A 20,928-nucleotide genomic window follows, 5' to 3' on the forward strand; every position below is an offset into this window, starting at 1 on the left:
CATGTGACAGTTTAATAATCATTTTCTGATGTTATGACGAGATATGCAACCATAAGCGTCTAACCACAATCTAATTCAAGCTCGGCATAAGCATCCTCACCCATCGGACCACACGACATTCCTCTATCTATAATAATATCGTATATATTGGTCAAACAGCTCAGACTCGAGCCACGCAAATGTATGCAACTAGCACATCTCAATATAGACTATTGAATCCTGTATAAACGATGAGCAAAATACTCATTAGTTAAGGGGTCTAGGTAAAGTATTGAGTTGTCCTTTCAATCCATACTTGTAAATTGGAATATTATAGGTCGTAGAACTGAGGGGTTTGATGTAGTCGTGTCGATGTAAATTATTGTTGAGGTGGACAGGTCGGAACTTTGTGACGTCCAGACTATGATAGTGGTGGCCAGTAGAGCATCGAACCACCGGCATTCTAGTAGATCTTCAGGAATCTACCGGGGTATGTCACTTGAGTTTAGCTCCCGCAGAACTATGGTTTGTCTTACCGACTCAGAGTTCAACGCTTCTAAACTTATCATGGATCATCTTACTGCCTGCGTTTTGTACAGAGTTGATCTCCATAGGACTGGTAAGTAGTAACAAAAGAGACCCAGAGAAATGAAATATCTTAAACCCAGCCTGTGAGATTGTACAACTTTGTGTTGTGGTCACTCGATCGGGTATTTCGGAAATAGCAGCCATGCAGTGTTTTTCGCCCTGAATCTCATTGCGAAATGTGATGTCCTTCCTAAACAAAATAGTCGCCTTTTAGCTGATGAATCTTCACAACCCGCTGTGCCTCTTTAGAAGAACAAACACGAGTGCTATCTTTGGTGATGAAGAGACTTCATCAAATTCACTGCCCACATCGGCAACGATCGCCGCCACACTTCGCTCACCATCCAAGACCAGCTTCGCTTGAAGTACACGTCACAGACCAGCATGTTAAGAGACGAAGAAATTGAGAACAGGTCAACGCTCGAATCGCACTTCCAATTCTATGACGGCGGACATAGATTTCAATGTTGCTGCGTCCGCTAAGACGGATATAGATCAGCAACTTTACCAGACTGCGCTCGATTTCTTGGTCACAAATGAACCAGAACAGTAACTTGAAGTCAAGCTGTCGTTTGAAAGCTACAAGGCGTTAGAAGAACAGGCTCGGAATATTTATGGACACACAGTGTGACCATTTTTCTTTTCATATCCGGCTCAAACTTACATGCTATCAGATATCCGGATGTCGACTATTGCGAGACCAGTTCAACCGTGACGATCTACGCGATACCTACTTATCTGCATGGTCATATTTCTGCTGGGTTACAGAATGAACTATGTAATCCTGTGGGGGACGTACTAAAGCGCAATGGCAGACAGCAACTGGCGGCTCATGTTAGGCCATCTGGAGAGTCAACCGAACGTGCAAGGTGGGGCCAACACAGAGCATCTAAAACACCTGACGGAGGAATTGTCTATGAAATTGAAGAAGACTCTACATTAACTGTGGTCATTGAGACAGGCGTCTCAGAAGTATACGATATTTTGACTGAAACGCCAAAATATAGGTCCCCCAAACCTGGTGCAATTCAGTGCTCAGATAGTGACTTCAGAATGTCGGTAGGTACATTCTCTAGAGCTTCACGTCATGGTCCGTTTGGGCCTTATGTTCATAAAGGACATACTTGTTTTCATGTCCTTGAAAGTGCATTTGCTGAAGTTTACAAGAGAGACGCATTTAGCGGCAAAATTAGCAGTCAGAAATATGTAAGTGACAGATTATAATGCCCTGTTGAAAGTCACTAATAATTTCACCAAATAGCAATTAGTTCGCGATGGAAATTACGTGCTTGGAGAGGATGAGGTCGAGCCTCGGCTTGATCATTGGCGATTTTATTCCTACTGACGGGAGTGCGGTTGCTGATATAAGATCAACACCAATACAGCTGAGTGGTGAAGTCATCTCGGAAGTGTTGCGAGCTGGTATTGCAAGAACAGCATTTCAACGCTTTTCAAGTCTTTTGTAACAGACCCCGTAGCTAGAGGGCGAATTAAATGGATTCGGGGACTTCATTTTGCAAGATGGCAGTATAAGCTATGAGAATATTATTCTTAGTCTTAGGTGCTTACTATACAGCTTCCCGTGGTACAACAGTGCTCATATTCCGGCTAGGATTTTTGTATGTCTAGTTTTAGGATTTTGCGAGGCCACAAGCAGCATCCAGAGCTTGCTGTAAAATTCTGGATATGAGATATTACTGCGAGGTTTGATGCGATGAATTGCTGAATGTCCCATATATCAAACTTGAAATGCATATGTGTCTGTCCCAGTGATTCAGTTCACGTTTAATTCTAAAACCCGACAATGTATGTATTGGTTTAGGGGCAAGAGTATAAAGTCACCCAAAATTCCCTCGTACTCATTGGCAGTCAATATTCGTGTAGTCTGAATTCCACCCACCCAGGCAGGATATCATACAGGTCCGCGACCAACGTCCCCAGGATCCACGGCACCAGCAGCCAAACCCCTAGATGCGCGACTTGTGACCTTAGTCGCCGAGGGCAGCACGTCCGCAACAACCCGCCGGAAGTCCAATCGGATTAGCTCCCAACACTCCCCGCACCCACTCCTCATCAACCATGGCGAATGCCTGATTTTCCGTAGGGATACCGCTGACATCCGTGGGCGCCACCTGGAAGCGAACGAAGTCGTCGACGGCATCCTGCCAATCATCCTGAGAGAAGTCAGGATGAATCAACTCCGCGGAGTCAATCCCCATCGGCAACCATGACAACGTCTCCTTCTGCAAGTTCTTCGACTTAACGTAAGTCTCACAATGCTTCAGGAAACGTGCCACCCGCGGCACCTCGTCTACTCCCGCACACGGAATTTGTCGGCGGCGACAGCGACGACACTCGCCCTCCAACCAACCGCAACATCTGCTGATACTGCGGAAAGTTTTCTGACACCTGCTGCTGCTGTTGAAGCAGAGGCAACAATCCCGCAATCAGGACGTCGTGTTTAAACGAGTCGTCCGGCACATGCCACTGCATAATCCAGTAGCCGTCATCCACAAGGCGAGCTGCTGTCACCGGAACAGAAGGAGCCCTGTTCGCTTTTCTCTCTAAGTATTTCTGACGCATGTAGGACCTACGGTCCACTGCTGGTCCACGACGACAGGCGCATGGGGATGGACGGCAGAATCGTTGAGGTGTTCCCCAAAAACTCGAGATTTACCGCCACACAATAAAATGTTCGCAGGGAGAGGCCCAGGGAAGACTAACAAAATAGTGTCATATAACAATAAATTAACATTGTGCTGATGATTATCCCGTATAATGTTCTTGTGCCTGACCATGAGCCCTTCCAAATTTTTAATCTTGTATCACCAGAATTCTCTGATTCTTATGTTCGAATTTCCAACTCCTGCACGAAATGACCGAACTTGAGTCCACCTAGAGGCTTGGTTAGCACAGCCGCAACCATCGCATCAGTCGGTTTGTACACTATGTTGACGTGCACACCTTCGATGACCTTTTCACGTAAGAAAATGTAACTGATGTCAATACATTTTATCCGCCGGTGCATTGTCGGATCTTTACTGAGACGATTGCAGCCTTGACTATCCTCAAATACAGTTGTGGGTTTCGTTTGTTCCTGATGTATCTCCTTAAGCAGCGTTCGAAGCCATTTTAACGGGGGTTCCTTGCAAGTGTCGCAAAAAATTTTCGTGCTGCACACTAATATGTTTGCCCGGCGCCTTGGTAGCGTATAGCAACAGCTTTTAGTGAATACATCGGCAAGCATATCCTCAGTTCGCTTCTACACCAATGAGATTTTCTTTGACTCTAGGCGCTCCCGAACAAAATGATATCTGATATCAATGCTTTGACCTGGCATGAAACGTATGGTTGTTTGCCACGGATATGCAGCTTTGATAATCTTCGAAATAATCGTTAGCTCCAGCTGCGGATAATAAGTTCCGTAGCTACTGTCTGACGTATATATAATATAGCCTCCTTCACCGCCCGGCCCCCTCAGGGCAATATACTCGGCCTCTGCCGTAGACAATGCTACGGAACTTTGTCGCCTTGAGTACCATGTAATTGTCCATGTGGAAACTTGGATGAGGTATCCACTTGTTGATCTTCTATAAAGAGGGGGGGGAGGGATTTGCGAAACCCTCCAACTACTAATCTAGCTTCATCTTTCTATCCCCATCTGATTTATGCTAAACATCGCTATCAGACTTTTATGCTGTCATATACCGTTCCTAGACATGAAGCGGATAATCATTACTGGATAATGAGAATACATATTCCATATCTAGTATGTTCACAATTGCAATACAGAAATGATGGAGGCTTCTGGCGTACTATGCTTTGGCTAATTATTCGGTCTCGAAATCTTTTCTTCTCGTAGCTTTGCGATATTGGAGTAACGACGTCAACTCTGTCAGCTCGCATTATGTTAATATGCAAATGTAGCTGGTTGGATATATGACGAGGTAGTTGGAATGGCTACATATTTTAAGTTGCAACGGCCCTCTCTTAACTATCCCTAGCCCTAGCTACTCCAAGGGTCTCGTACTCGACAGATAACGTCATATTGGGGAATTGTTCTAGTCACTATCCCCACAGTTCGCGTGAAATTGGTTGCATATCATTTTTGTAGGTAGATTGTTATAGATAAAGGATAGACAAAATTTATTACTTCTGATTTCCTGACGAAATGGACGAAGAGTTTACAGAAGGTGTGGCTTTGGAGGAGGGATTCGTACCATTTCCTCAGGTTGAGGTGAGGTTGACTATGCATAGGCAAGTTTAGGATACTAACGATTTAGTTTAGGTCATTGTTGAAGACTTGCCATTGGAGTCTAAGCATAAACTTATTTCACGCTTGTGGAGGGAAGAAGGTGCGCGAGTCAATACCATCGATGATCTGCCATCGCAACAGGACAAAACTCGATTTCATGAGCTCTGCGAGGCCTGTAGAGCAGGTGATCTGGAACAAGTCGACAACATGGTTTCTTTCGGTGTTGACGTAAGCATTCTAGGTGTTACCAAATGCGTTGCGAAGTGAGTCTAACGTCGTCCAGGTCAATGCAATTGACGAATTCGACTACACACCTCTTATTCTCGCTAGTCTCTGTGGCCACGAAGAAGTCGTGAAGTATCTCCTTGAGCACGGAGCTGTATGTGACCGTGATACATTCCAAGGTGAACGGTGTCTCTATGGGGCGTTGACAGATAACATCCGGTCGCTCCTTCTCAAATTCGACATCTCTAAGGCGGTTGATGCCATCCAGCCGTTCGCGGCACATATCGCGTCCCTGCTGACCAAAATTGAACCATCTTCGAGCGACGTCATATTCTCTTCTTCTACGAAGCCCACGTCCACGACATGTACTGGTGCGGCGCCTGCTGAACCGCGGCAGTTTCATTTGCACAGATTTATATTAGCGGCACGAAGCACATATTTCCGAGAGAATCTGGCAGGACGATGGTGTAGTAAGAAGCTAGTCAAGCTTTCTTCGTCAATGGACCCTCGCGCATTTGACATTGTCGTGAAATATATATATAGCGTTGATATTGCAATCGGCAGCATGGAACTCAACGAGCGGACATCGCAATTCGCCCGCAAGCTCGACCTGCCGGACTTGATTTCGACACTAGAGAATCTGAAAGCAGAGGAGAGCTTCCGGCGGAAACGTGAACATCGGCAGGAAGACATGCGACGGGCTCAAGCTGATTTCGAAAGGTTCGTACAGAAGGACGTGATTAGCGCGAGAACGGAGGTGCGAAAAGACGACTTTCTGGCCGATAAGGAACGCTTTTGCGCTGTTCCGGTGGGAAGCACGGCGGATATATTGTTGAGCGTAGAAGATGAAGACGAGGATATGATTGTGTTATATCCCACGCACAGAGCGATGTTGATTCGATCAGAATATTACATGACCATGTTCACTTCTTCTTTCGCAGAAGGAGCATATTCTGTGTCTAATTTTGAAGCCCAAGACGACGGGGCGAAGAAGTTACCTACGGTTGCTTTGAGTGCGTCAAAAGCAGTCGCGGAAATAATCCTCAGATACATTTACACGGACCGCGTTGACATACCAGGCGCCATTGCACTTGACGTTCTGTATTGTGCAGACTTACTCCTGATAGACAAACTAAAGAGCTTGGCATCGGTCGCGCTAACGAACTCTTCGGCCGAGGACGACGACGCGATATCTGATCCGACAGTCGGCAAACACGCGACGCCGTTGTACGCCAACATATACGACATCTTGCGGGCGGGATGGGCCACACGAATGGACCGCCTTGAGCGTTTCGCGGCCAAGTATTTCGCGGATAATTTGGCACATTTCATTGTTCAGGATGACTTTGCAGATATCGTACTAGAAAGTGCGCAGCGAATTCGGTCGCGTGACGAGACGGACACTATTGAACTGATTGACGATATTCGGTTCTATTTGGCGCAGAAGTATGGTATCCTATTCGAGGACGACATGGATCCCGTGACCGGTAAAGTCCAAGAAGGGCCATGGCGCAAGATTACCAATTACGAGCGACAGTATAATGCGGAGCTCGATTTGATTGATGGACTGCTGGAACGTTTAGACTTGGATGCTTAAGAGGATTTAGCTTATTTTGTTTTATTTTTGTTTTCTTGGGTTTGCATATTATAGATTTTGTACCACACCTAGGCTGGTGGCAGATTTGGATTCGAAATGAATTGGATATTACCTGCTCAGTGAAACGCATAGCAATTTAATGCGAAAGATACCACCGATAGCCGTGGCTCGGATACATGATATCCACTCGATATTTCTCAGTCATATACAATGAATGAGATGCGTTGATTAGAATCACAAGTACCATTAGTATATTACTCGCGCACTGACACGCGCCATACGGCCGGCCACTCGCCACACTTTGTCTGGCTCGGGAGATCTATCTTTGGGTGATGTCATACTTTGAATTCCAGCACATAATCTTACAATTGAATACTAAAAAGTGATGCAACACTAATCAACTTGACCGCAAAACGAAGCTTGATCAAAGAATCACTACGCGCGTAAAGATGACTGCTGCAGCGCCCCAGCCGTATCTACTCAGAACCGCGTACTCTAATGAGCGTTACCGTGGTCCTAACATGTCTGTATTGGCTGACGAACCCGGTTAGTTCTAACAAGCCATATTGAACTTCACAAGTTGTCGACAAGCAAAGTACCTATGAAAGCGAGAAGAATATTATTTGAGTTTTATTTCATTCGCCCCTAACCAGACAAACTTTATCATACAAAAACACGCGGAAACAAAATATACCGGCCAGAACACTAACTCTCAAACTGCGCCAAACCCACTCCCAGAAATGACTATCATATGCGAATAAGTTTAGAGATATAATCGCAACCATTACTCTTCATTGAAGGCCTCGACCAACTTCGAATCTATTGATAACGATTTTACTGTATTGGCGAACAATCTAGGGACTAGAGGCGTTACTTCTGTAAAGGAGGTTAGCAACTGATTCTCCGCGTCGCATATCGACTTCACAGGCAGCCAACCTTGTCTGAACCGCAGGTGCAGGTACTGCAAGAGCAACCGCCCTCACAGCCGCAGCTCTCACCAGCCATCATGTTAACCAACTGCCGCTTGTCAGAACCGCAGGTACAAGTTCCGCAGGAGCAGGAACCGGAGCAGGCACAACTGCCGCCAGCCATAAGACGGGCAGAAGAGGAGCCGGAACCGCAGGAGCAAGTGCCGCAGGAGCAGGACGATCCACAGGAGCAGCCGGTCATTGTGACTGTATATGCAACGTTTGCTTGTAGTGAAGTAAAGAAGTTTGATAGCGAGATAGTCAATGCACGAGGCGACTAGTTGGCGATGGTAATGAAACAGATCAGGACAGGAGGAGTCTTATATGTCTGTGCAGAAAGTGCCAGCGCATTCCACACAGTTCCTGAAGATCGAGCCCCGCCCAGTCATATGTGGTGGCCATTTATGGATCGTTCCATTCAAAGTCATCACCAGACAGGGGTAGCCTGACTTGGCTTAGAGTGCTCTCAGGCTTGTGTGACCACCGATCCCCTGGAGCCGCACGGGGAGGAGTCAGCTGCTCGCGAAACTAGTGATTTAAGCCAACGAATTGGCTTAGGAAAGCAGAACAGAGGGCAAATCTCACTCACTCAAGTCCCACTGTGACGTCACTGCATGTCCCGCCTATTCTGGCCCGCACTTACTCAGTAGACAATTTTGTCACTCTTTGTTGCCGACCTGATATTCAGCCGAAACACACGTGAAATCCGTGGAAGAAACGATCGACATTGGTTCGTTCCGGACGCGACGAACGAACGAGATTATTGTAACCTTATTCTTATTTTGCTACCACGTTTACTGATAATGGTGACTGCAATTTGAATTTAAATACGATTACTAATTCTATTTCAATATGGGTTGGTTTTCGCTGCGTACTATTATTCTTGTCATTAACAAGTGCGTACAAAGTGACTAGCAAACGACAATCTAATAGCAGTAACTGGATCCCAAATAACGTCTGCGCAAAACCGTACACGGGCCCCTACCCTGTTAATACAAAACCAGTAACCGTTAAACATACACTCCACATCATTGCTCAGAGCAACGTTTCTCCCATCGCGCATCTCACGAGACTGCACGCAGCCGAGATGGTAGAAGTGACGCTGCGCTCATCGATTCCAAGCACGGGGTTACACTCCATAATATCCATGCTAACCAAGTTTCCCGTCTCGGCCAGGGCCTCGCAAATATAACACGCCTCTCTGAGCGACAATCCGCCACGTACCGGAGTACCCGTTGCAGGCGCATGCTGGGGATCCAGTGCGTCAATATCGAGCGACAGATGGATCGGCGCGCTGCCGTCGGGATTGACCCTCTCGAGCGCCATCTCGACGACCTTGCCGATACCAAACTTGTCCACGTGGTGCATGGAATACGCCGCGATGTTGTGTTTCTTCAAAATCTCTCGCTCGCCGGAATCGACGTCGCGCAGGCCAATGTACGCTACCTTGTTGGCCGCCAGCAACGGCTTGACCCACTCAAACTGTGGTGGACACGGGTCCGCGAGTCCCATTACAAACGAAACGGGACACCCGTGAATATTCCCCGACGGCGTTGACGCAGGCGTGTTAATGTCCGCATGCGCATCGATCCAAATCAAGCATGCGTCCGGAAATTGCGAGAACACGCCCGACACCGTACCGATTGCCAGCGAATGGTCGCCACCAATAGTGAGCGGGAACGAGCCAGATTTGATTATGTCCGCGATCTCTGACGCAACCTTACGGGTTGATTCGGAAACGAATCGGGGGCGCTTCAGTTTGCCTTCGTCGGGATCGGATGCCGGTGGAGTAAAGGTCAGGTTCTTGCACGATGTGATTGTCCAGTCAAGTGATTGCAGCTGTTGTTCCAGTCCATGCTCAAGGACGTGCAGAGGGCCTGTTTCGACGCCGGACCGTGCCTGGCCACCTAGATCGAGTTAGAAACAGATCTACTCGCAAGAACGTAGACATACCGTTAAAAGGGCATCCTAAGATGGCAACATTTTTCTTGCCATAGAACCTGTACGTGATCACTGCTGCTCGTCAGACAACTGCCAATAAACTAGATAAATAATATTGCGTACCCCCGTCCTCAACGTCGTATGGTGATACCATTGCTGACTGGATCCTTTGGTAATAAAAGCAATTTGTCTTGTGTGCGCTGATCTGAGTTAATCTAGACCTCGACTCAAATTTGCTGATCAAAGTCGACGATTTAGACTATTGACTGTATTATAATAACGAAAGGTCGAAAACCGAACTTGTTCTTTTCTTTGGTTGTTATTAAATATAGAGGGCGGAGGCGAACAACATCCATCGAGGTGAAAAAATCCGCCGATGAGCGCCACCCCGCCGAGCCGTGCTGCTCAGCCACAAGAATTGCCCACCACTAACCGCCGTTGCCAAGTGCCTGTCAGTCTGCCTCTGCCAATGACAAATGGCAAATAGCAATAATATCCCACTGTTTAGAATATATAGTCCATCTTACGCATAGCATCCTCAGATCTTGATTATCAGATTGCAAGTTGCTCTGATCATTACCGCAGCATAGAATAGCTGAAATCGTTGATGGCGAATGATCTGCCTGGGAAAACCATGTGGCCGCAGTGGCGTTGAGGCTTACCCACGCAATTCGTACTATCGCCTCGGTAAATTCTTCTGCACAAGACTCGTTGAACAGCGTCTCATTGGTGTCTACATAGACTATAGATTAGCAGTGTAAATAATTATGATACTCACTGTTACAGCAATGCATTAATGTTCAGATGCGCCGCTGCATCTAATGCGGGTCATACAAGTGTTTTTTAACCACTACGCAATACCGCCCATCACAGCAGCAGATCATAGGAATAAGGAGTATAAATAATCAGTCTATTAACCAATTGCTATGCAAGCCCATATCTAATCAAACCATCCATAATAACATGAATCCCCAAAGTCCAATAAAACCACTATGCAGTTCGTACTCCATTCTGCTAAACGCATTAGCAATTGTCAAGCCAACAGTGACACAAACTGGACACCAGGACATACCACGTAGCACGAAACATTATAGCAACCATAACGGACTGTTTATGTGACAATTATATTATTGAGCATGGCTGAAGAATGATGAGGATGACGTGTATGGCAAGTTAAGGAAAGACACCGCTTAGGCCTATCACAATATTAATAACGATACACGAGACACTACTCATCACCGGTACTAACCGAGCATCCGCACTTGCAGGATCCGCACGAGCAGGTGTTTCCGCATCCACATTCAGAGTTCATTTTGACTGTAGTAGTAGTTTTTTGGGGGAGTGTGTGAGAAAGTTGAGTGATGAGAGAGATGTAGAATGAAGAGAAGAAGACGGACAGTTGGGGGGGCAGGCGGCGACTTTATATTACGGCCTCTGAGATCCATAAGCAGAGACGAAGCTTAACAGGGCAGCCGCTTGGTGCCCAATTTGGACAGATACGGTATACGAGGACCAGGAGGGCGTTAGTCCCTCACCGGCATTTGGCAAGGCCCAAATAATCCGCAATCAATTAGCACCGAGCGGCGCGGGCCAACCTACGCTAACTCTGCACCAACCGCTCACCCGAACCGGCTCGACTATCAGCGATAACGTCTCGGTCAAGCTACTGTTGAAATTGGTTTAAGAATTTGACTAATCGTGCCTCCCAGCAGCAGTCTGTTTGCTTTAGGTGGTATTCACGTCGTCGTAGGCGAGGCAGTCGCTGCTGTTGTTGCGGGAACCCACGTGGGCGGTTTGTAGGCGAGCAGAGCTTATAGAGAATCTCGCCGGATGCGGCTTAGGTGTGGGTCGCTATCTTTATCTTTTTGTCAATACTGGCGTCTGCTGCATCTGGCTCAATGCTCAAAAGAGAATCCATCCACACTGTCCGCCGGCGCCGGATTCGGCAGACAATCGACTCGCAAACTCAATAACTGTAGATATCCGGGTCAGCTTCCGTAGCCAATGACGCTGTTGACACGACAACACGAACGCTAATATCTCGCACAGAGGACACGAGTACGAATAATCTGTGTCGTATCGCTCGGATCAGCCAGCTGTCTTCCTGTCACGATCCAAACCAGCAACTCGCTGTCGTTGTTTTTCCAGATTGGGCCTTTTGAAGCACTCTTTATTCGTACTCGTATCGCGAGTGCCATCAAACATACCCAAACGGAACTCAGAACACAAACACGTTTAAGCTGCCCGCCGAGATCGCTTTACTTCTAAAAATAATCAACCTCATTTGATACCGTACTATAGCATCTATTCAAGAAACGAATGTTATGAAATAATATAATAAACCTCAAGTCCGGTGCGTACCGCCCTATCCACACACAGAAGCCTTTGTCCGGAAATACCGCGCCGTCCGCTGCCAGATTCGGCAAGCAGCCACTTCGATCAAGTTCAAACAGACAGACGGCGTCTACAACAAAGTTTGCAGATTCTGGGTCACCCCAGTTTAGGAGTGGAGTGGTGGACAAGACTGATTACAAACGCGTCCCGGGTCTGAGCGTACGGTATTTTCGGATAATCCGTTGTCCAGTCTAATCGTCAGCCTATATCATGATGCCTGGGCCAGATTTGACAACTCTTGTCACGTGCAATCTATTGAATAATAATTTGCGGTTGCGATGTAATAAGGACGCCACTATCTGCATAATTGACGGTGAACTGTGATTATAGGGGTGTTATCGACAGCTGTTAACTAGTTGTGTCTACTCTCAAGAAACGGCAATTAAATCCTCCGCAGCTGAGATCGAGTTTTCACAATCGTCGTGCGTGCTTCAAGGACGAGGCCGATTGCGTGACAGCCATGATTATCAGAGGTAGACCACTGTGAAGGTGTTGAGCTGCAGACATGTGCATTTGGTTCTAACAATTTACCCCCAAACTAATATATCAATGGTGCTCGACTCACTTTATGCAGCGGCACAGATGATCTTTTGTTTTTCACGCAAGCATATGTCGGAGCTCATCGTCACGATTGAATTGGATATGTATTGTAACTCTGCAATCACGATAATGCTAGACGAGAATAAACAAAGTCGGGCAAAGCGTTTTATATGTTGCTCAGATCGTCTTCAATGTCAGCAATAGCTGTAGGCAGAAGACTTGAAGTATGTTCAGTCTTCCTAGTAGGTATTAATGATCAAGTCCACTAAAGTTATATCCTCGCGATCTAATTATGACAATTTCTTCGACAGCACTGGCTCTATCACGTCACTGGCGAACAATGGGCGCTTTAATAATACAGATTATTGATTCACCAAAATTCGAAAGTCGACATAGCCTGCTTGTATTAATAATCTACAGAGTGCCGGATCTGCCCGTCTAGAAGGCTGAGATTATTCGTCTAAGAAAAATAAGGTTTGGTGACCGCAAAAAGCCAATCCCAATTCTGCAATCCGACTTTTCCGCTGCCGATTTCCCAACTTCCTCCACCATCTTTAATTTGCATTCGCATTAACATTACGCAATCCACTTGTTCTGATTAGAAGGACGGTTGCAGTCAAGTCGCAGTGCATTTGCATAAACTACTTCTCTCTCCGTGCTGAACCTGATCAGCAGGCTCGATTCAATTATTGTCGACAGGCAAGGAAATTTCTCGTTTTCATTGGGAGATTGCTCGTTTTCATTGGGAGATCTGCTCTTGCTGCAGAGTCAATCTTGAACTGGCGGGAACAACAGCTGAATCGCCAATATATCAATCCGAATTATTAATTTGACCACTGTATCGCAAACAAGCTGTGACCTTCCACAGTCCATTTACCTATTCACAATATATACGATCACCCCATACGAATAACTTCCCAGCTTATTTCTGCTTTGACCGGATTTGATTTTTCCGCGCCTACATAATTTTTACCCGCCACTACTTCGTTTTTACTCTCGCGCCACCTTTCATTATCACATTTCAACAATGGTGATCACCACATGGCAGGCCGATGCATCGCCCACCTTCTTCCTTGACACCAAATCGACCAGAAATACACCTGCCTATCTTCCTATGTCAAGCAATAACCATGGTCTGAAAGTAAGTTGCTAGTCTTTGATCTTTTTTCCATGCTTCTCTTCCGCACGCATTCTGGTGACAAAATTACCATGCCGCCACGTCGCCATTCACTGCTGCAATTTGACGAGTAATATGACCATGCGCATTCTGATCTTGTTACTCTGCTATTCTCATGGACCCTTCGGCCATTTCTCGGCGTGGCGCAGCCTGGCTGTTGTGGCAACAGACATGACAACCCTCTGGCGCGCACCGCCACGGAAAATGGTGCGGCTTCGAAGACTTGTAGAGATACGCTAACCGTTTCAACCAGGTCTCGTACCATAACAACGAAGATGTCAGTCGATATCATTTCGTAAGTGCTCGTTTGTTGTGGTTTAGGTGTTTCAGCGATTGACGATGCAGGGTACTCGACATCCCATGAAACCGTTTCGGTTGATGCTGACGGATCATCTTGTCCTAGGCTACGGCCTTCACGAGAAAATGGATTTTTACAAGACCCGGCCGGCGACAGAAGACGAAATTCTACAATTCCATTCCGAAGACTACATTGACTTTCTACAACGCGTCACGCCAGAAAACAAGAACGAGTTCGAGGGCGTATGGTCAAAATTCAACATTGGAGAAGACTGTCCGATTTTTGACGGCATTTACGATTATTGTAGTATATACGCGGGCGGATCGCTTGATGCGTCTAGGAAATTGATTGCAGGACAGTCCGACATTGCAATAAATTGGTCAGGCGGTCTGCACCATGCGAAAAAGTTTGAGGCGTCCGGATTTTGCTACGTGAACGATATCGTGCTTGGAATTCTCAATTTGTTGCGGTATCATCCTCGTGTGCTATACATCGACATTGACCTCCACCACGGGGACGGTGTGCAAGAGGCATTCTATTCGACAGACCGTGTCATGACGCTTTCATTCCACAAATACAACGGCGAGTTTTTCCCCGGCACCGGTAACTTTGAGGAAATCGGCACCGGTCTAGGCACGCATCACTCTCTCAACGTGCCACTCCGAGACGGCATCGACGACTTTTCGTACATCCAGCTATTCCGAAGCATAGTCGACCCAGTCATCAACACGTACCGACCGACAGCCATCGTCTTACAATGTGGCGCGGACTCACTGGGATGCGATCGTCTCGGTTGTTTCAATCTCAACATCCGGGCGCACGGCGAATGCGTGAGATTTGTGAAATCGTTTGGCCTCCCAATGATGGTTGTCGGTGGTGGCGGATACACTCCACGGAACGTATCCCGCGCGTGGGCATACGAAACGTCAGTTTTGCTCAATGTCGAGCTCGATTCGACGTTGCCGGCCGAGATCCCCTTTCTAAACTACTTTGGTCCAGATTTCAGTCTGCATCCGAATCTCGCCGGGAAAGTGGATAATCGGAATACGAAGAAATACTTGGAGGGCGTGCGCGTCCGTGTACTTGAACAGCTGCGTTATTTGAATGGGGCCCCGAGTGTGCAAATGCAGGTTGCGCCGCCCGATATCGAGGGATTTCTGGCGGAAGAGGAGGAGCGGTTGCAAGAGGAGCACAACTCGAGGAATGAAGCGCGGAACGAGTGGGAGACTAAAGATCGTGCTAGGGCGGGTGAATTATACGCGTGATAAGTTGTTAGAGAACTATTGTAAATATTGTACTTTAATTGCGGATAGGAGTCATGGAATTTGTTGTTGTGTAATTAATTTGGTGAGTTTCGTACCATATTTCAGCCGTACTTAATGCGTAAAATATGAACCACGATAACTCACCGCAAACTTTTTACGACGTCATCGACGCCGAATTTCAGCGTTCCCCGCAAATCGACGCGCACACGACCAACTCCCAAAACTTCTGGCTGTCAGTCTATCTTTTTTTCTATCACAGATTTCTCCAAATATATCGACCTGCAGATTTATCATGGCATCAGCGGATAACGATGACGATATTCCGGTCACTCGATCGGATCTCGGTCAAACCCTGTCTCGGATTGCGGTCACGCCTTATCCCGCGTGGGCGTTCTCGGGCGCCTGTATGCTACCATTCCGTCTATCTCTCCTCTTGACTTTATGCTAACATTGCTTGTAATAGTATTTGCAACGGTGCCGAGAGCGAGTAGCGTAAAATTGTTCCTTCCAAGGCCATTAACCTGTGCTTTCTTCGGCAGCGTTATTGCTTTCGGCGGTATGTCATGCCAGACTCCACTGCCCCGCATCTATAATGCGTTATGGACAAGTACTAATATTGACAGGCTATATAATCCACGACAACGACGTCATAAACGGCGCGGGCTTCACATCAGGTATGCGACGAGTTTTTCCACGTACAGCTTTAGTCACGAGCAACATCCGCTGACGCAAAAATAGCATGGAGTACCATGTACCTCCTCGCGAACGGTAAAAGAGGAATAACGCAAATACGTCCGTGGCCAGCATTTCTGAGCATATTTGCCTTTGGCAACGCGCTAATGTACGGTCGTGAATATTTCTTCCCCGACAGTGATCGCACGAAAATTTAGCTTGGCAATGAGATGATGAGATCTCATGTCGAGGGAAGTGGCTGATATAAGTGATGTATAACATTGACACGATATTTTACGAAGATGTATTTTGTGGCTGATTATTGATTTTTATCCGCCTCTTTGATTCGATGGAGTTGGAAGTTTTTCGTAGCTATAATTTTTCTGGGGTAGCTAGTAATCACGAATTCCATAGTTTTGTATATTTACAAGCCTGTAGCATAAGGAGAAATAGTAGTGCATACTACTTAGGATATTTGTCATATGGGTCATACTCGTGGCTGAGTCGTGCGAGCTATGGTGGCCGAGTTAGGCAATAATTTACAGTCTGACGGATCCCTAAGATCCGTTTGATATGCAATCATGCTGTTTTGGTCTCAACACAAGTTGCTCGCTACTATTCAGTAACTAAGCCGGTATTTATAAAGTTAGAATGCTAAAACGGCAATCACCGGCTACCACCTGCATTCCACGATCATCCAAGCGTCCGCGAGCTGCGCATGGCGTGTCTGCTCGTGGACGACTCGACGTCGCGGCAAATGCAATTCCTTCGAAACCAAAGCGAAGACGCGTCACTCAAAAGAAAAAGCAACTCGGGACAAGGGTATACGACGAGATCAATGACCGGACAGTGTTGACAACCGTGCCGGCGTCCAATGAGAATCTCTGTGCGTCTGACTGTGATGGGATCTTTTTGTCGCCGAAATGGAAACCGATAAACAGGACACCTGTAGCTACACCTATTGAGGAGCCGAATCCTGGCGTGCGGAATGAAATTCGCAAGCAAGAAGTGAGCCTGCTGAATAATGAGCTACTGTCTGATTTAGGCGTCCCCGAGAACGAGATTCAGGATCAAATACGCAAAACCATGTTCAAGGTCCTGTACCATCCGCTCACCAGCTCATCTGTCACGTCCATCCCGCCCGCATGGACACTTTCGCAACTGGCACGTATTCCAGATGGTTCTCCAACCAGGGACTTCGTGCCACCGTGGTTCGCATCGCACGGCCCAGCAATTTGTGTGGGCTGCGCTCAATCACGGGATGCATCCCCGTCGAATCACCCACCATCACACACGCACCACAAAACGCCTGATCAGTTTATTGATCGAGGGTTGGATAGAAAGAAGGACGACGGGATCGCTGATGCCGAGCCGGATTTGATGTCGAGGACTCGCGGTCTAGATGATGAATCTCGCGATTTCGGAAATTCCGAAACACACTCGCCGGCGAAGATCCGAGCTGCCGAGTGGTGGGACACGGCATATTTCGACGAGCTCGTTGCCAAAGTTTATAAACTCCTGCTCGTGAGCGGCGATGAGAGATTGTTGCTTAGACCATAGTAGGGATAAGAATGCAACAACAGAACGAGTGCGCCGTATTCGAATGGTTGAAGGCTTACTGTTTGCAATACCACTGTTGGGGACTTTCAAGGCTGATGATTCTATACCCTGTATAAGCGCTGACTGATATTATTGTTCTGGTTAAATTGATAAAATTATTAGGCTATTACCGCTGTGAATACTCAATATACTGATCGCTATCTTGTAAGATAGTGAGGCAAATACGAGTGACAAAAGTATTGAACTCATTTCATTTCATTTCATTATTAGCATGTAACAAAAATTTGAGACTATACAAAACAAATCAGGTGAACCAAATACTTTCATCAGGCAGATAGATATGAACACGACAAAATAATACGATTCCGTTTCATCTTTGCTTCTTATTTTTTTACTATGACACCTGTTTTCGACAGCCTTTTACAAGTTGCCATTGACCTTGGTAGTGGGCCACTGGTACATGCCATCCTGCTCGCGTGCGTACCCGTACGACGCAAGAAAGTCATCGAGGAAAGCCGGCCCTCGCGAGCCGTAAGGATATTTGGCCGGCACGATATCGGTGTTCTCATCAAGGTAGTGCAGGAATGGAGTGAAAATCTTCCAGGACGCGTCGAGCTCGTCGTCTCGAACAAAGTTGGAGTGGTCACCATTGATCGCGTCGAGGATGAGGGCCTCGTACGCTTCAGGAATCTTGAGGTCCGAGAACCGGCGCTTGTAGGTCAGGTCAAGCTCGGTGACAGATGTCTTCATGGTTAAGCCCGGGAGCTTGGTGTTCATTTTGACATACACGGCCTCATCAGGCTGAATTCGCAGAACAAGCTCGTTTCGCGGTATATCCTTGAAAATGCCGGACGTCACATCCTTGAACTGAACACGAACCTCGACCTTGGCGGCATCGAGCGCTTTGCCGGCCTTGAGAATGAACGGGACACCGTCCCATCGGTCGTTCTTGATGTACATCACAATTGCAGCAAAGGTTGGGCAGCGCGAGCCCTTGGGGACGGTGGCGTCGTCCTGGTAGCTCGGCTTGGTACCGTCGAGCGATTTATCGTACTGGCCGATGACAACATTCTTAGGATCAATGATTGGCATGGCCCGTAATACACGAACTTTTTCGTCACGGATATCCTCGGCAGAGAACGAAACTGGCCGCTCCATGGCGATCATCGTGAGAACCTGCAGTAAATGGTTCTGCATCACGTCTCGAATAATACCAAACTGATCGAAGTAACCACCACGACCCTCGGTGCCGAAGGGCTCCTTGAAAGTAATCTGGACTGACGACACATGGTTCTTGTTCCAGGCAGCGCCAAAGAACTCATTGCCAAACCTCAAAATCAAAATGTTCTTGACCATCTCCTTGCCGAGGTAGTGGTCGATACGGAAAATTTCGTCTTCGGTCCAAATCGGCTGAAGAGCTGTCTGCAACTCTCGTGAGCTGGCCAGATCGTGACCGAATGGCTTTTCAATGATGATTCTCGCACCACCAGACTTCGGATAGCAGTTCTTCTTAAGGTGCTGGGCGACAGGAATGAAAACATTAGGCGGGAGCGCCATGTAAAATAGACGGTAACGCTCCTCGGCATCGCCTTCGAGTTCCTCCAAGTGCTTCGTCAAGCTAATGAAGCCTTCGTCTTGGTCGTATTGTCCAGATACGTACGACGTCATCGCCAGGAACTCCTTCAACTGCGTCTCGATAGTCTCGGTAGGAGTCTTCATATATGATGATATGCGCTTCTTGTAGTCTGCATCGTCCATCTTTGTGCGCGCATAACCGACGATCTTAACATTCTTTGGCAACAAGCCATAGCGATATAAGCCGAACAACGCCGGGTACTATATTCGATCAGCTATCCGCATATAACCAGCGAAATAATAGTAACGTACTGTCTTTTTTTTTGCAAGATCACCAGATGCTCCCAGGACCACAATGATCGAGTTCGGAGGTAATGGAACGGCACTAGACGTTGTTAGCCAAAACGATCGTTCAGGTAAGTACTTCACATCTCCATCGGCCGTTAACACAATCAATTCACACGCAATGCTCTGTAAATCATTCGTGGTAATTCCCGAATACTCAGAAGTCATCAACGAAGGAATTGAGGTGCTTAGCTAACAACTGGGGCTTATCGAGCAGACGGAGGAAGGCCGTCCGACCTGCTCGCGCCGGCAGCGCGCGGCTGCGAATGATCAGGAGAGAGCGCACATACCCAGTGTCGGAGGCCTTCGTGGAAGAGATGATAGTATCAGCCATTATGGAATTCTTCTGGGGTGCAGAGAGTGGATGAGCAGGAGAATCGGAGGCGGATGGCGTGGACAATTGGTTGATGACCAGGCGGGAGTCGGTGGTTTGGTGACTGGGCGACGATGGATTATTGAACCACAGTGTTACTTATGCTGTACAGGGCTAGCGCATTGGCGGAGATTTATAAGACGTCCGAAACCACCACCGCACCGGCCCGTTCCGATCCACTGTAGACATCTACAATTATTTCTGCTTTTAATGTCGTCTGTAGCGCATTGAAGTCCATATATTGTGTATTTCGCAGATATTTACGAGGTCGCTGATGGTTTGGTACTGACCACCGAATGCGCTGATATAATCATGATATCATCATTTACTGTCACGTTGAGGAGATCGCGATCTGGCGGGTGAGTTGATAATGCCCGCATTGATGTTATTAATTTCTGGATGCCTTAACTACACAGAAAGGAGAGAATAAAATTATTAGTTGCAAATGACGAAGCAGTATCAGCTCCCGCGTATTGCCGGTCAATTATATCTTTTTTGTCGCATCTGGATTAGTTAGGATAATGCCACTCAAAATGGCATAACATCTACATAACCAGCAGTAGCCTAAATACATTTTATAAAATTATTATTATCTTAGAAGAAATTCCCCAATTGAGTCACCGAGAGTGAAACTCTCTCCAACGAACGCTAACAAGTCCATGGTGCATCCACTTATGGACGCCGACGACAAGCTACTAAATAAACCGATAACCATGCTCGATAGTGACTGCTTGACCAGCGTAATCGCCAGAACCTCGACAGCGATATTGCATTTGGAAATAATCGTCCTCACTTTATGCAATAAACAATTTGGGAATTTATATTATTTTGCTTGTCCGAAAATTGTGGCGTCAGCAGGTCGATTTGGCGATTGCCAGCCTTCTTCTAGCTATCAATTAAATCCGAGTGCCGGACGTGAACACCCCGAGCCCAATCAGCGCACCGCCTGCACCAGCCACCCATTTTGGACAGGACTAACTATCAAGTTTTATACTTAGTCCATAGCCGTAAATAATCCTGTTCACATCCGGCTATACATGCATCCGCAGAATGAGCTTGTGCGTGGCTCGGACGACGCAGGCCCGCCTCCAAAAAGAAGAAAACTGTGGGAAACTTGACACATCGCCGGCTTCGCGCGGGAATCGCTGAACAAGGAAAGCAAGTACTCTGCAAGTT

At 47.0% G+C, this 20,928-nt stretch overlaps 9 protein-coding genes across 9 annotated transcripts; 5 read left to right on the top strand and 4 right to left on the bottom strand.

The window, feature by feature from the left end:
* Window positions 1-894: 894 nt before the first annotated feature.
* V1508DRAFT_190625 (uncharacterized protein) lies at window positions 895-2,436 on the top strand. The gene is made up of 3 exons (XM_066936169.1): window positions 895-1,192; window positions 1,242-1,773; window positions 1,836-2,436. The coding sequence occupies exons 1-3, from the start codon at window positions 1,182-1,184 to the stop codon at window positions 2,031-2,033; spliced, it is 741 nt and encodes a 246-aa protein (XP_066798430.1). The 5' UTR covers window positions 895-1,181; the 3' UTR covers window positions 2,034-2,436.
* Window positions 2,437-2,555: 119 nt separating this feature from the next.
* Window positions 2,556-3,150, bottom strand: V1508DRAFT_395037 (uncharacterized protein; the record flags this gene model as incomplete). Its single annotated transcript, XM_066938033.1, has 2 exons — window positions 2,556-2,837; window positions 2,893-3,150. 2 exons carry the CDS (start codon window positions 3,148-3,150, stop codon window positions 2,556-2,558), a joined length of 540 nt encoding a protein of 179 aa, XP_066798431.1.
* Window positions 3,151-3,271: 121 nt separating this feature from the next.
* On the bottom strand, window positions 3,272-4,058 carry V1508DRAFT_190613 (uncharacterized protein). The gene is made up of 2 exons (XM_066936168.1): window positions 3,513-4,058; window positions 3,272-3,462 (listed from the first exon to the last, which is right to left on the bottom strand). Exons 1-2 carry the CDS (start codon window positions 3,812-3,814, stop codon window positions 3,393-3,395), a joined length of 372 nt encoding a protein of 123 aa, XP_066798432.1. The 5' UTR covers window positions 3,815-4,058; the 3' UTR covers window positions 3,272-3,392.
* A 588-nt stretch (window positions 4,059-4,646) lies between these two features.
* Window positions 4,647-6,808, top strand: V1508DRAFT_364740 (uncharacterized protein). Its single transcript, XM_066937311.1, has 3 exons — window positions 4,647-4,804; window positions 4,856-5,050; window positions 5,106-6,808. The coding sequence occupies exons 1-3, from the start codon at window positions 4,739-4,741 to the stop codon at window positions 6,642-6,644; spliced, it is 1,800 nt and encodes a 599-aa protein (XP_066798433.1). The 5' UTR covers window positions 4,647-4,738; the 3' UTR covers window positions 6,645-6,808.
* Window positions 6,809-8,647: 1,839 nt separating this feature from the next.
* Window positions 8,648-9,707, bottom strand: V1508DRAFT_395040 (uncharacterized protein; the record flags this gene model as incomplete). Its single annotated transcript, XM_066938034.1, has 3 exons — window positions 8,648-9,519; window positions 9,566-9,625; window positions 9,677-9,707. 3 exons carry the CDS (start codon window positions 9,705-9,707, stop codon window positions 8,648-8,650), a joined length of 963 nt encoding a protein of 320 aa, XP_066798434.1.
* Window positions 9,708-13,514: 3,807 nt separating this feature from the next.
* V1508DRAFT_402099 (uncharacterized protein) lies at window positions 13,515-15,227 on the top strand (the record flags this gene model as incomplete). Its single annotated transcript, XM_066938462.1, has 3 exons — window positions 13,515-13,628; window positions 13,918-13,959; window positions 14,010-15,227. The coding sequence occupies 3 exons, from the start codon at window positions 13,515-13,517 to the stop codon at window positions 15,225-15,227; spliced, it is 1,374 nt and encodes a 457-aa protein (XP_066798435.1).
* A 161-nt stretch (window positions 15,228-15,388) lies between these two features.
* Window positions 15,389-16,483, top strand: V1508DRAFT_410023 (uncharacterized protein). The gene is made up of 4 exons (XM_066939243.1): window positions 15,389-15,631; window positions 15,691-15,783; window positions 15,851-15,901; window positions 15,966-16,483. Exons 1-4 carry the CDS (start codon window positions 15,520-15,522, stop codon window positions 16,115-16,117), a joined length of 408 nt encoding a protein of 135 aa, XP_066798436.1. The 5' UTR covers window positions 15,389-15,519; the 3' UTR covers window positions 16,118-16,483.
* On the top strand, window positions 16,270-17,701 carry V1508DRAFT_410026 (uncharacterized protein). The gene has a single exon (XM_066939244.1). The coding sequence runs from the start codon at window positions 16,551-16,553 to the stop codon at window positions 17,457-17,459; it is 909 nt and encodes a 302-aa protein (XP_066798437.1). The 5' UTR covers window positions 16,270-16,550; the 3' UTR covers window positions 17,460-17,701.
* Window positions 17,702-19,813, bottom strand: V1508DRAFT_410028 (glucose-6-phosphate dehydrogenase). Its single transcript, XM_066939245.1, has 3 exons — window positions 19,670-19,813; window positions 19,347-19,419; window positions 17,702-19,295 (listed from the first exon to the last, which is right to left on the bottom strand). The coding sequence occupies exons 1-3, from the start codon at window positions 19,711-19,713 to the stop codon at window positions 17,880-17,882; spliced, it is 1,533 nt and encodes a 510-aa protein (XP_066798438.1). The 5' UTR covers window positions 19,714-19,813; the 3' UTR covers window positions 17,702-17,879.
* Between the last annotated feature and the right edge of the window lie 1,115 nt (window positions 19,814-20,928).

The sequence above is a fragment of the Lipomyces doorenjongii genome (assembly GCF_038497915.1).
Source record: "Lipomyces doorenjongii strain NRRL Y-27504 unplaced genomic scaffold V1508scaffold_4, whole genome shotgun sequence".
Lineage (NCBI taxonomy): Eukaryota > Fungi > Ascomycota > Lipomycetes > Lipomycetales > Lipomycetaceae > Lipomyces > Lipomyces doorenjongii.

What these genes read in the sequence shown, in the direction of transcription:
- V1508DRAFT_190625 (XM_066936169.1), top strand. An exon ending in AAATTAGCAGTCAGAAATAT is followed by an intron (nt 1,774 to 1,835) that starts GTAAGTGACAGA and finishes AATAGCAATTAG; the next exon opens with TTCGCGATGGAAATTACGTG.
- V1508DRAFT_190613 (XM_066936168.1), bottom strand. Translation starts at nt 3,814, where the DNA reads ATGCTTGCCGATGTATTCACTAAAAGCTGTTGCTATACGCTACCAAGG. An exon ending in GGTGTGCACGTCAACATAGT is followed by an intron (nt 3,463 to 3,512) that starts GTACAAACCGAC and finishes CCAAGCCTCTAG; the next exon opens with GTGGACTCAAGTTCGGTCAT.
- V1508DRAFT_364740 (XM_066937311.1), top strand. Translation starts at nt 4,739, where the DNA reads ATGGACGAAGAGTTTACAGAAGGTGTGGCTTTGGAGGAGGGATTCGTA. An exon ending in TACCATTTCCTCAGGTTGAG is followed by an intron (nt 4,805 to 4,855) that starts GTGAGGTTGACT and finishes GATTTAGTTTAG; the next exon opens with GTCATTGTTGAAGACTTGCC. An exon ending in TGGTTTCTTTCGGTGTTGAC is followed by an intron (nt 5,051 to 5,105) that starts GTAAGCATTCTA and finishes AACGTCGTCCAG; the next exon opens with GTCAATGCAATTGACGAATT.
- V1508DRAFT_410023 (XM_066939243.1), top strand. Translation starts at nt 15,520, where the DNA reads ATGGCATCAGCGGATAACGATGACGATATTCCGGTCACTCGATCGGAT. An exon ending in GTGGGCGTTCTCGGGCGCCT is followed by an intron (nt 15,632 to 15,690) that starts GTATGCTACCAT and finishes TGCTTGTAATAG; the next exon opens with TATTTGCAACGGTGCCGAGA. An exon ending in CGGCGCGGGCTTCACATCAG is followed by an intron (nt 15,902 to 15,965) that starts GTATGCGACGAG and finishes ACGCAAAAATAG; the next exon opens with CATGGAGTACCATGTACCTC.
- V1508DRAFT_410026 (XM_066939244.1), top strand. Translation starts at nt 16,551, where the DNA reads ATGCTAAAACGGCAATCACCGGCTACCACCTGCATTCCACGATCATCC.
- V1508DRAFT_410028 (XM_066939245.1), bottom strand. Translation starts at nt 19,713, where the DNA reads ATGGCTGATACTATCATCTCTTCCACGAAGGCCTCCGACACTGG. An exon ending in ACGAAGGCCTCCGACACTGG is followed by an intron (nt 19,420 to 19,669) that starts GTATGTGCGCTC and finishes AACAACGTCTAG; the next exon opens with TGCCGTTCCATTACCTCCGA. An exon ending in ATCTTGCAAAAAAAAAGACA is followed by an intron (nt 19,296 to 19,346) that starts GTACGTTACTAT and finishes GATCGAATATAG; the next exon opens with TACCCGGCGTTGTTCGGCTT.